Source organism: Mastomys coucha, unplaced genomic scaffold (assembly GCF_008632895.1).
Source record: "Mastomys coucha isolate ucsf_1 unplaced genomic scaffold, UCSF_Mcou_1 pScaffold6, whole genome shotgun sequence".
Taxonomy (NCBI): domain Eukaryota; kingdom Metazoa; phylum Chordata; class Mammalia; order Rodentia; family Muridae; genus Mastomys; species Mastomys coucha.
In genome coordinates, this window is record NW_022196912.1 from 126959725 (window position 1) to 126971979 (window position 12255).

General features: G+C 48.0%; 1 protein-coding gene across 6 annotated transcripts in view; it reads left to right on the forward strand.

The window, feature by feature from the left end:
• Window positions 1-9696, forward strand: part of Tex22 (testis expressed 22) — a 15119-nt gene extending 5423 nt beyond the window's left edge. For all 6 annotated transcript variants that reach the window (XM_031357893.1, XM_031357889.1, XM_031357892.1 and 3 more), the window contains exon 3: window positions 9259-9696. In XM_031357893.1, the coding sequence (XP_031213753.1) occupies window positions 9259-9672 (414 nt within the window). In that variant the 3' untranslated portion in view covers window positions 9673-9696. The remainder of the gene's footprint in view (window positions 1-9258) is intronic.
• Window positions 9697-12255: the final 2559 nt, after the last annotated feature.

The following is a 12255-nucleotide window of genomic DNA, read 5'->3' on the forward strand; positions in this document are numbered from 1 at the left end:
GATGCCCTCTTCTGGTGTGTCTGAAGACAGCTACAGTGTACTTACATATAATAATAAATAAAAATCTTAAAAAACAAAACAAAAAACAAGAACAAGGCTTCACCATCCCTAAACCCTAGCCCAGAAAGCTGTTGTGGAATCTGCCATTCCAGACAAATGCTGAGAAGTTGTCCCCCGAGTAACTCTTAAGGGGTTAATTTCTGCTTGACATGGAATTCTGAACCAGAAGCAAAAGGTTTCCACCAAATGGTGTTGGACTGGTTGGCTGACCATTACAGGACGGTAATGGAATACAGCCTTACCTTTCGCCACACATGTGCAAGTACACCAAACTCAAACCAAAACTGCTTTGGAAGAATCTGTATTTAGAATCCCAAAGGAGAAATGCTTTTCTTAGTCCAAACGTAAAATCCCGAAGGAGAAACCCAACAGATTTAAAAAAGTACAGCAGAAGCAGAGATAGAAAGTGTTAAATGACAGTTTGCAAGACATGTTTGTAGTGTTCTGCCATTGAATATTACTGGAGAGATGGTTAAAAATGGAAAACCAGCATATCAGTCTCTGCCTGTGAGCCCTGGTGCTTGGATGCTGAGGCAGGGTTGTGAGTTCAGGAGCAGCCCAGGCTACATGCCAAGATTCTATCTACAAAACAAAACGGCAATGAGAAAACTATTTTCAAAGTTGAGTGGTGATAGTGGTGGGGGCTAGAGAGCTGGCTTGCTGATTAAGAGTGCTTTCTGCTGGGCTAGAGAGATAGATGGCTCAGTGGTTAAGAGCACTGACTGCTCTTCCAGAGGTCCTGAGTTCAATTCCCAGCATCCACATGGTGGCTCACAATGGGATCTGATGCCCTCTTCTGGTGTGTCTGAACAGAGCGGCAGGGTACTCACAGATTTAAAATTGGGGGTGGGGGGAAAGCACTTGCTGCTGTTGCAGAAGACCTGGGTTCAGTTTGCAGCACTCACATGTACCCTTCTGATACCCCTCTGGCATCCACCAGCACAAACATACATGTGGTACAATGTATACATACAAGCAAGCAAACAGTTTTTTTTTAAGTTGAGTGGTAGGCTGGAGATGTGTACCTCATTGGTAGAGCATTTGCCTTGGTTCCAAAACAAGGTCCTGTGTTTGATCCCCAGCACCACAAAACAAACATGGAGGAAAAGAAAGTGGCTGAAGTCAAGGCTTTCAGTTCTAAAACAAAAAATACCCAAATGAACCCCAGCTTAAATCCACCACTGGAAGAAAGACCTTTAATCCCAGCACTCAGGAGGCAGAACAGGAGGAATACACCAGTAGGAATGATTGAGAGCTTTTAAAATGTGTATGAGGGTTTGGTCTTCATGTATGGTCATTCATGACTGGTGCTCACAGAGGCCAGAAGAAAGTGTTGGACCCTAGAAGCTGGAGTTATAGATGGTTAGCAGCCATCTGTCATTTGGGTGCTGGGAATCAAATCTGGGTACTCCAGAAGCTGTTTTGTGTTTGTTTGTTTGTTTTTGTTTTTGGAGACAGGGTTTCTCTGTGTAGCCCTGGCTGTCCTGGAGCTCACTGTTTAGACCAGGCTGGCCTCCAACTCAGAGATCCCTCTGCCTCTGCCTCCTGAGTGCTGGAACTAAAGACTCAAGCCATCAATTCTTAACTGATTTGTTTGATAATCGTTGGGGCTGCTGTCTCCTCCTTATCACCATCCTCCTCCTCCCTTCTTCCCCCTCCTCCTCTTCCTCCTCCTCCTCACCATCCTCCTCCTTCCCTCTTCCCCCTCCTCTTCTTCCTCCTCTTCCTCCTCACCATCCTCCTCCTCTCCTCTTCCTACTCTTCCTCCTCTTCCTCCTTACCATCCTCTTCTCCTCTTCCCCCTCCTCCTCTCCCTCCTCCTCCTCTTCCTCCTCTCCCTCCTCCTCTCCCTCCTCCTCTCCTCTCTTCCCCCTCCTCCTATCCCTCCTTCTCCTCATTTTCTTCTTTGATTTTTGACACAGACTTTTCTAGGTAGCCCTAGCTTCCTGGCTGTACTGGAATTTGCTGTGGAGACCAGGCTGGTCTAGAACTCAGAGATCTGCCTGTTCTACCTCCTGAGTGCTGGGATTAAAGGCCTTTCTTCCAGTGGTGGACTGAAGCTGCAGGTTGTCCTCAGAGTGCGGTTCTTCCTACGTTCCGGAGCTCTGCTGTAGCTTGCTCTTGTGTTCTAGCTAAAGAAAAAAAATGCATCTCAGGCTGGGCATAGTGGTACACTAATCCCAGCACTGGTCTACACAGTGAGGCTGGGACAGCTGGGACAGCCAGGGCTATTACCCAGAGAAACCCTGTCTAAAAACAACAAAAACAAAAACAAACAAAACAAAAAAATTTCATTTCATTCTCTACTTTCTTTGTATTCACATGTTGGATTAGAATGGATATTCATTTCAGTAAGAGTGTGTTATCGATGGTTGTTAATTCCAGTTGTGCTGCCACAAAATTGTGAGCACCAGGGACTTGGTGTAGGTCCATTTTGTCTGTGGCCTAGGTCCATCTGTTTGATGGGAACATGGGTTAGAGCTCTGAGTATGCTCTCCCCTATCAGTTACTTTATCTTTTTGTGTGGCTTTTCTTAAAACATTAGTGCGTGTTGTTGGGCCATGATCCCAAAGCCTTGCTGTCAGCTCTCTTGCTGATGACCTGTCTCATCAACAACACTTGCAAAACGTGCACGTGAAGTTATCGCTGCTCCTTCCTGCTCCTCCATTTCAGAGTCTGCTGATTTCCTGCCAGAAAAATTGAGAGTTTAGTATCCTACCTTCTACCTCTTCTCTTTTCCCGTCTTCCCAAGGAGTTATATTTGTTTTGTTTAGGCACCAGAGAGATAGCTCAGTGGTTACAAGCACTGGCTGCTCTTCCAGAGGTCCTGAGTTCAATTCTGAACAGCTACATGGTGGCTCACAACTAACTGTAATAGAAGCTGATTGCCTATTCTGGTGTAAATGAAGACAGAATGCTCATCTACATACATATTTGTTTTGTTTGTATGTGTGCCTGTGCATATGTGCATGTCTATGTGTGTATGCACATGGTCTGTGGGGGCCTATGTATGTATGTATGCATGTACATATATATGTATATGGGTATGGGTATATGTGTGTGTATGCATGTCTATGTGTGTGCACATTGTGGATATGTATGCATGTTTATAATGTGTGCACATTGTATGTATGTATGCATGTTTATGTGTTTGTGCATTTATGTATGTGTGCATGAGTGTTTGTGTATGTGTGCACACATCTTTGTGTATGTGTGTAAATGTGTTTATGTGTGTGAGTATGTGTGTACACGGGCCAGAGGTCAACGACAGATGTTTTCCTCTGTTGCTGTCTACTTTATCTTGTCACTGAGCACAGGTAGGTCAGCAGTTCTGCCAGACAGGCTGGCTAGCAAGCCTCAGATGTTCTCCTGTCTCTGCCTGTCCAGCTGCTGCACTCAGTGTCCGTCTGCTGCTGGGGATCTGAACTTGTCCTATTACGGGCCATTTCTCAGCCCAAAGTCATGCTTCTTGCACCCACTTCCAGCATCATTACAACTTTTCTTTCTTGAGACAAGATCTCATTAGGCAGTCCTGGCTAATCACAGAGATCCCCCTGTTTCTGTGTCAGATATGCTGGGATTACTGACGTTTGCTAGAACGCTTGGCTCCAGTGTCAACTATAGGATGACAGGGTTAGTGTCACCACAGCTGAGGCATGGACACAGTATGATGTTCCTTCTTCTTTTTAAAATTATTTATTTTTATATTTTTGGTTTTTCAAGAAAGGATATTTCGGCTGGGCAGTGGTGGCACACCCCTTTAATCCTAGCACTTGGGAGGCAGAGGCAGGTGGATTTCTGAGTTTGAGGCCATTCTGGTCTACAGCGTGAGTTCCAGGACAGCCAGGGCTATACAGAGAAACCTTGTCTCAAAAAACAAAAAACCAAAACCAAAACCAAAAAAAGAAAGGCTATCTCTGTGTAACAGCCCTGAATGGCCTGAAACTCACTTTGTAGACCAGGTTAGCCTCAAACTCACAAGATCTGCCTCTTGGGTACTGGGGTCAAATGTGTGCTCTGCCACACTGGCTTCTTCTTTTTCGTTAAGGTTTATGTTGTCTAATGTATAGGAATGCTTTGCTTGGATGATGTATGTGCACTACATGTGTTCCTGCTGCATCCCCTGGAACTGGCGTTACAAATGGTTGTGAGTTACCATGTGAGTGCTAGGAATTGAACCTGGGTCCTCTGCAAGAGCAGCAAGTGCTATATTAAGCCCACAGTGGAGCCATCTCCCCAGCACTGTGACACTTCTTGTTCATCTTTTTGTCTTTCCTTGGAGACAACAATCGAGGTTGATGATCCTTTCCTGAACTTCTACCACATCTGGGACTCCTCTTAGTACATCAGATCATCTGGAAGCTCCACTTTTTCCTGGGTAGGGGTCATCCTGGTTTTCCTGTTCCAGCTGGTCTGCTATTCTCAGGGCCCCATGCAGACCTCCCTTGTCTGTCTTAAGATTCCCTGTTTCCTGGGCCCATTGAATTTTTCTATTTCTCTGCTTACTTCCAGAGCATACCATCTAGCCACTTCACTCAAAAGGATTCATAGGGTGTTAAAGTTGTAGGACTTTAAATACTCAAAAGTGCCAGGCTGTGGTGGTACATACCTTTAGCCCAGCACTCAGGAGACTGAAGCAGCAGGAGTTCCAGGACTGCCAAGGCCACACAGAGAAACCATGTCTAAGAAACACACACACACACACACACACACACACACACACACACACACACACGAAAAGACTCAAAAGTGGGGAAATAGTTTTGCACACTTGTACAGCACTTTGGTTAGGTAAAAATTCTAGGAAAACTTTTCCTTCCAGCCTTTTAAAGCCTCTCTCTATTAGCTTCCAGTGCTCTGTTGTAAGACCATGGACCAACCATGCAGGCTTCTGATTCTCTCTGTGTGCTCTGCTTTTTTGTGTGTGTTGCTAGGCACCTGTGTGTAGCATCACGCCTACACCAGTTTTATCTTCACAAGATTTTTTTTGTTTTGTTTTTGTTTTTCGGGACAGGGTTTCTCCATATAGCCCTGGCTGTCCTGGAACTCACTCTGTAGACCAGGCTGGCCTCTAACTCAGAAATCCTCCTGCCTCTGCCTCCCAAGTGCTGGGATTAAAGGCGTGTGCGGCGGCTAAGTTTTTTGTTTTTTTGTTTTTTTAAGATTGAAGTATTTTATGTATATGACTGTTATGCCTGTGTGTATGTCTGTGCACCATGTGTATACCTGTTTCCGGGAAAACCAGAAGAGAACCTTGTATTTCCTGGAATTGGAGTTAACAGACAGTTATGAACCATTACGTGGGTGCTGCGATCTGAACCCAAGCGCTCTTAAGCACTGAGCCATCTCTTCACTGTCAGCTTCAGAAACCTTTAAGATCTTTTCCCTCTTGCCAGGGTTCCAAAATGTCAACACGACACATTCTGCTAAGGCTGCTTCCTCGGTCTCTGGGGACGGAATTAATTCATGTTTGTCTGGATATGTCTTTGTGTTCTCTTTTCTCATTTCATTGCAAGTTGATCCAACAGGAAAGATTCTCTGGCTTTCTCGTGGTCTCCTAGTTTGCCTGTCTGCTTGCTTGTTTTTGTTTTTATCTTTGCTGCAGTGCTTTGCTTTCAAACCTGTATCAGCACTTGTGGTGGTAATGCTGTGTAATGATTATCTCCAAATGAACTTACATCTTCCCTTTTCTTGGTCTGAGGTGGTTGGATTGGATGTCCTTAAGTATATCTCAGTCTCAAAGGTCTTCTTTGCTGCTGTTCCTGAACTTGCTGCATAAACACAAGGGGGCCTAGTATGTGGCCTTGTGTCCATGTACCATGTGTCAGCCAGTGTCACCTCAGAAGCTACCCTGACAAGAAGGACTGTGACAGCACAGAGTGACAGGGAGGTGTGCAGTTCTGCCACACAAAGTGGGTTAAGAATAGGAACAGGTCTAGACCAACCTCCCACTGAGTCTCCATCTTGCCAAGTCACACTTTCCATGTCCAAGGTCATTCCTGTCCTCTGAATACCCCCCTCCACAAACTTCTGCTTTTGTTTCATGTACTGGTAGCTAGCAGCTCTACCCTGCCTGTCTCTGGGCTCTCTCGATTGTTTCTAAAGCTGGTAGCCAGCAGCTCTGTCCTGCCTGTCCATGTCCTGGGGCTTGTTCAGGCACTGGTGACTTTGAGTGAGGAGGTGTTCACATGGCCCTTGTTAACACTTGCCTTTGGTGTGGTGTGGTCAGATAGGCATGTTGCTTTCAGTGGCTACAGGCCTTTGCTTTCCTTTATCTATCTATCTATCTATCTATCTATCTATTTATTTACTATATATGAGTACACTGTAGCTGTCTTCAGACACACCAGAAAAGGGTGTCAGATCTCATTACGGATGGTTGTGAGCCATCATGTGGTTGAACTCAGGACCTCTGGAAGAGCAGTCAGTGCGCTTAACCGCTGAGCCATCTCTTCAGCTCCCTCTGCTTTTCAACAGAAAGGAACTTCTGGACCGGGGCAGTGGGAAATAGAGTAAGCTAGGCTGCAGAATGAGATGGGGAGCTGTAGACTTCCACCCCCTCCTTTTTTCTGATTCAGATAACAGAAGCGTATTGTCTGAAACATCTGAAAGCTAGAGGTCTCTGAAGAGAAAGGATCAGAAACGTTTATGTACCCCCTTTGGGGGCTGCCGTAGCAAGCGACCCTAACTTAGGCAGTCTGGAATGGTGCTTCTCAGTCCTAGAGGCTGGCAGGTCAAGCCCAGGTCCCTAACAGATTGGAGTGGGCACACATCTTGGCTCCCAAAAGTTGCCTGTCCCTGCGTTTCAATGTGTGAGGTGTGAGTGCCCTCTCTATGCACCCCTTTTTTTTTTCTTTTTTTTTTTTGGTTTTTCTTTGGTTTTTTGAGACAGGGTTTCTCTGTGTAGCCCTGGTTGTCCTGGAACTCACTCTGTAGACCAGACTGGCCTCGAACTCAGAAATCCACCGGCCTTTGCCTCCCTAGTGCTGGGATAAAGATGTGAGCCACCACTGCCTAGCTATGCACCCCTTCCTGATGTGCTAAGAACATGGTTCCCTGCTGCCTGGCTGTGCACCCCTTCCTGATGTGCTGTGAACATGGTCCCCTGCTCCAGCACTGTGAAGGGAAGACCGTGGCCTGTAAATTTGGTGGGACATGCTTCCTGAAGCCTGGCTTCTGAGAGTCGCTGTGGTCTTTATAGCTATAACTTGGAATCAAGAGCTCACTTATCTTTCTCCTACTTTTGACATCAAAACCACTTTTTTGTTTTGTTTTGTTTTTTGTGTTTGGTTTGGTTTGGTTTTTCGAGACAGGGTTTCTCTGTATAGTCCTGGCAGTCCTGGAACTCACTCTGTAGACCAGGCTGGCCTCGAACTCAGAAATCCACCTGCCTCTGCCTCCCAAGTGCTGGGATTAAAGGTATGCGCCACCACCGCCCGGCAACAAATACCACTTTGTGTGTGTGTGTGTGTGTGTTGGTGTGGTTCTGGGGAGACAGACGCAGGGCCGTGTCTGTAGCAAATGGGTGCTATCTCATGGAGCCTACCCAGCGCCTTGCTGAGTGTGAAGTGTGTGCTCTCTCATGGAGCCTACCCAGCGTCTTGCTCAGTGTCTTCTCATTGTGGTGAAGCAGATTCCCAGGGCCTTTCTGCGTTCAGAGTCTCCATTATCTGCATTAAGCATCTCCCTCTCCATTCCCAGTCCCCAGAGGAACTATGCTCCTTTCTGTCCCAGTGAGTCTGCATTTGCCAGTTCTTAAGCTAGCAGGATCATAGAATCATAGAAGTTGTGGGCTATGTGCTCTGGTGACTGCTCTTTCACCAAGCAGTGCCTTCTGGGTTCACATTCATCCATACAAGAGCATGTGTCAAATGCACTTAAAAAAAAAAAAGTATACATGTATATGCATGCAGGTCAAAGGGTATCAGTGTGAACTGAACCCAGATCCTCTGCAAGAGCAGAATGCATTGTTAACTTCTGAGCCACTTCCCCAGCCCCAAATACCCTTTCTTTCTTTTGGAGTGACTAATGCTGCATTGTCTGGGAGGATCCATCTCTCTACGGGCACTTGAATTCTGTCCATGTTGACCAAGCGAAGGAAGCTGCTGTGTGGACATGGGTGTGTGTACAACTTCCAAAGTCCCCGCTTTAAAGTCTTCTGGATCTATACCCAGAAAAGGAACCATTAGATTGTTGTGTGTTAATTCTTTCAATATTTTTTTGAGTAAGAAGGTCCTTCACATGGAATCGTCTCATCCCTCCTTTTAGCCCTCTATTCAGAAGGTAGCTAGGTATGGTCCCTTAACGAGCAGTCTGGAAGGACTTCTGTGGCCCACCCCCCTGGCAGGGCATCCTGTGGCTGCCAGGGCTTCCGTGGCCCACCCCCCATGGCAGGGCATCCTGTGGCTGCCAGGGCTTCCGTGGCCCACCCCACCCCGGCAGGGCATCCTGTGGCTGCCAGGGCTTCCGTGGCCCACCCCACCCCGGCAGGGCATCCTGTGGCTGCCAGGGCTTCTGTGGCCCACCCCCCCCTTGGCAGCGCATCCTGTGGCTGCCCTATGTAGGTTCTCCCTACAGGCTTGCACTGGCTTTCTCATCTGTGAGCACCTTTCAGTCTCCTGCATGGTGCTGGCTAATACCTCTTCTCAGCTCATGCTGGTTTTTATTTGTTCGTGGGGATTTATAGTGTTAATTTTCCTCCTAAATCTATTTAGAGACTATTTATTTGTTATTTTTGTTGGCTTTGGTAACCAAGCAGCCTTTAGGATTGTTTTATAGACATCTTAAGAAGGAAGGATGCCTGGGGTTGATCCCTGGAAACTCAACTTTCTGGGGACACACAACAGGTTAGCTTTGTTATGCCTTTGACCCAACCCCACCCTCCCCGTTTAGTACCTTGCCAGCACCACTCTAAGGCCTGCATCTGGGGATAGATGCAATGGTACCCATTAACATATCATAGCCCATGACATATACAGGTATCCCGGTGCGGGAGTGTTCCACATACTGTGAGAGGGTACTGCTTCTCTCACCAGGAGCTCACCTTGAAGCAGAGCCTGTCTCAAAAATAAACAAATAGGGGCTAGAGGCATAGCTCAGTTGGTAAAATACTTACCATACAGGTCTGAGTTTGATCTGAGGATCTGAGTTTGGAGGTGACCATGTTGAAAAGCAGCACCTGCTGCTCTCTCCCCACAGGTATGTGAGCCTCAGGAGCACAGGCGTCCAGGTAGCCGCTGGAATATCAGCATTGATGAGCGCAGGCGTCTGGCCATGCTGCATATGCAGGAGAGGACAAACACAGCCAGGACCCCGTCCAGAGACTTACTGGGCCTGCACCTCGAGGACCAGCAGACAGAACCTTCCCCACTGACCCCGTCTGTCCCAATCCCTCCCCTCCAGGCCTGTGAAAATATGGCTGATCCCCCGCAGGACATCACACAGATGGTGGCGGAGCTGATGTCTGAGGGTGTAGAGAGAGATGTTCTCATCCCTCACCCTCTAAGATCTACAGAGTACTCTAACGCCTTCCAGGACTTCTTGGCCAGGAATGCGCCCCTTTGGAAAAATGAGAATTTTGAGGTCCAGACCTCAAGGTTGCCCCATTCCTAAGAAGGAGCTCAGCTCAGCCCAGTGGTATGTTGTTCGGTGCCTTTCTTTGTGGTGGGGAATGACTTCAGTACCTCGCCGTGCCCTCTTTGTGTCTCCCTGCGGTCTTGACCCATCCACACAGAACAAACAGGTCAGGACAAAGGTCTCGGGACTCAGGCGGGCTCCCTCTCCTAGAAACATGGTTGGGAACTATAGGAGAGCCACGGGAGTCAAGGGAGTGAGTCAGGGAAGATGGTCCATAAGAGCCCCTGTAACGTGAGGCATACTGACGACCAGACTTGTGGGCCTCTGTGGGGGCAGGATAGCCACAAATAGGTCACGGCCCACTGCCTGATTAGCCCCACAGCTGAGCCGCTGCTTGAGGAGGTGGTGAGATCCTGCCATGTCCAGTTCCTCCTGTGGGGTGTTCATATCATGAACCATTCGGGACTCCTGGATCCAGCCTCAAGGCCCAGATGGTATATGTGACCTCGGAGATATGGTGGTGGCACTATGGTGGGGACAGCTCGAAGAACGGGACCTAGTAAGGTTCTAGACATAGGGAGGCTTCCAGGAAGCTGAGCTCATTCCAGACAGTGACCTGAGAGTTGGACAGAGCTAGAAAGGCAGAGTGCGCTGTGCAGAAGGTTTGTGGTAACACAGGGAGCCCTGGCTCTTCAGTTATGTGTCAGTTCGTCTTGAGTTTGGGGATCCTGCAGAGGGTTTAGGACTGGGGTGAGCCGGGCGGTGGTGGCACACGCCTTTAATCCCAGCACTTGGGAGGCAGAGGCAGGCGAATTTCTGAGTTCGAGGCCAGCCTGGTCTACAGAGTAAGTTCCAGGACAGCCAGGGCTACTCAGAGAAACCCTGTCTCGAAAAACCAAAAAAAAAAAAAAAAAAAAAAAAAAAAAAAAAAAAAAATCCAAAAAAAAAAAAAAAACCAAAAAAAAAAATGGGGCGATAACGTACCACATTTTGGGGACATCAAGCTGGAGGAGAGACAGGAAAAGGAGGGTAGTAACCCTAACCTGTCAGGGTGGTTATGGAAGGGCACCCCAGACTCAGAGACTGGTAGTAGTGGCCTGGGTTTATGTGTAAGTGGGGATGGGTACAGAGGAATTTGAGTCAAGAGGATGTGACGGATCCTAGGTTCAAGTGCGGGCTCAGTTCAAGCCAGGGCTCAATTCAAGCCGATACTGGGGCCTTGTGAATCGGCCAGCTGTATAGCACTGCACCAATTGCCCAGAGTCCATTCCTAAAGCATAAAGCTGCCCATGCTTGACACTGGGTGCCTGGCTAGCTTGAATTCTCTGTTCTTGCTTCCCTACCTTCCTTCCTAAGACTCAGTGAAATCCCTCCTCATCCAGGAAGTTGGCCTTCATCACCCTACTGAGCATCTCTTCCCAGTTGTCCCCTGATATAACTTTTGTTCATCCTAGGCCTCTGTGTTTCTCAGGATACAAAGGGTTAAGGGAAGGCAGAACATGGCGCCTGAGGACTAGAACAGGATAGTCCTCAGGAGTCTGTACAGTGCCCTGGCCCGTGCCATGGCCCTCCCATGAGGTTTGAAGATGACTTGGAGCACAGCATGCTATGGGCTAAGTAAGGCCCATGCTGGGCAAGAAGATACACTCGAGTCCTGTTAATGCAAGTGAGTTAATGTCAAAGGTCACCACACAAGTGCCATGTGCTGTGTGCATGGCTTTAAAGGACTACCCGTTATTGCACCTGTGCTCATGGCTGAGGGTTGACAGGGCTTCTTCTGATCATGTGCTCTTACCCGGGCACCTGCTGAGTCTGCAGTAGGATGGACACTGAGATGGCCAGCTCCTCTTAGAATCTTCCCATCACAGCAGCACAGGCCACATTGTTTAGAGTATCAGGACTGAGGCCCAGAGCTGGCCCCTGCCCACTGGCCACCTGTAATAGCGAATGTGGCTGCAAGGCCAGTAGACTTACAAGGGAATGAAGCCTGGTGTTGGAACTGTTAGCAGTATCCAAATATGCAATTGTTTCCATTGGCTGCTGCCACTAATTGTCCCAAGTTTAGTGTTTTAAAAGAATATAGGTTCATTAGGTTCTGTAGTGGTCCACTGTGGGTTTCTATAGTAGAATGAGGACGTAGGCAGAGCTGTGCTCCTGCTGCAGCTATGGGGAGCTTTGGCTTGCTTGCTTTTTTCAGCTGCCCGGGGTAAGTTGGGAGGCAGGTCTGGCTCTGTGTTCACCCTTTTCTCCTTTTTCAGCTCCCATGGTTAAGGTCTCTTGAAACTACTCAGGGTCCATCCAAATGACCCAGAAAATCTCCCAGCTCTAAGTTCAGATGTAGTCAACGTCATTTCCTGTGCCCCTTTTGGGAGGGGAGCATGGGACCTTCTCCGGGGTGCTCTTAGCCCATGGGGTCAGAGGGCCAGGTACTGCTAAGGTATATAGGACAGTCTCCACCAACACGCATGCCCAGGGTGCTCTACTTGGAAAAGAGTCTAGGGAGATAGGGAGGCCTTTGAGGGAGACTGGGGTGAATAAAGGGTTCACAACAGACAGGTTGGCTCATCTTAGACTGAGCACAAAGGTCTTGGGGTAAGGATCCCTGGGTGGTTGGGTAGG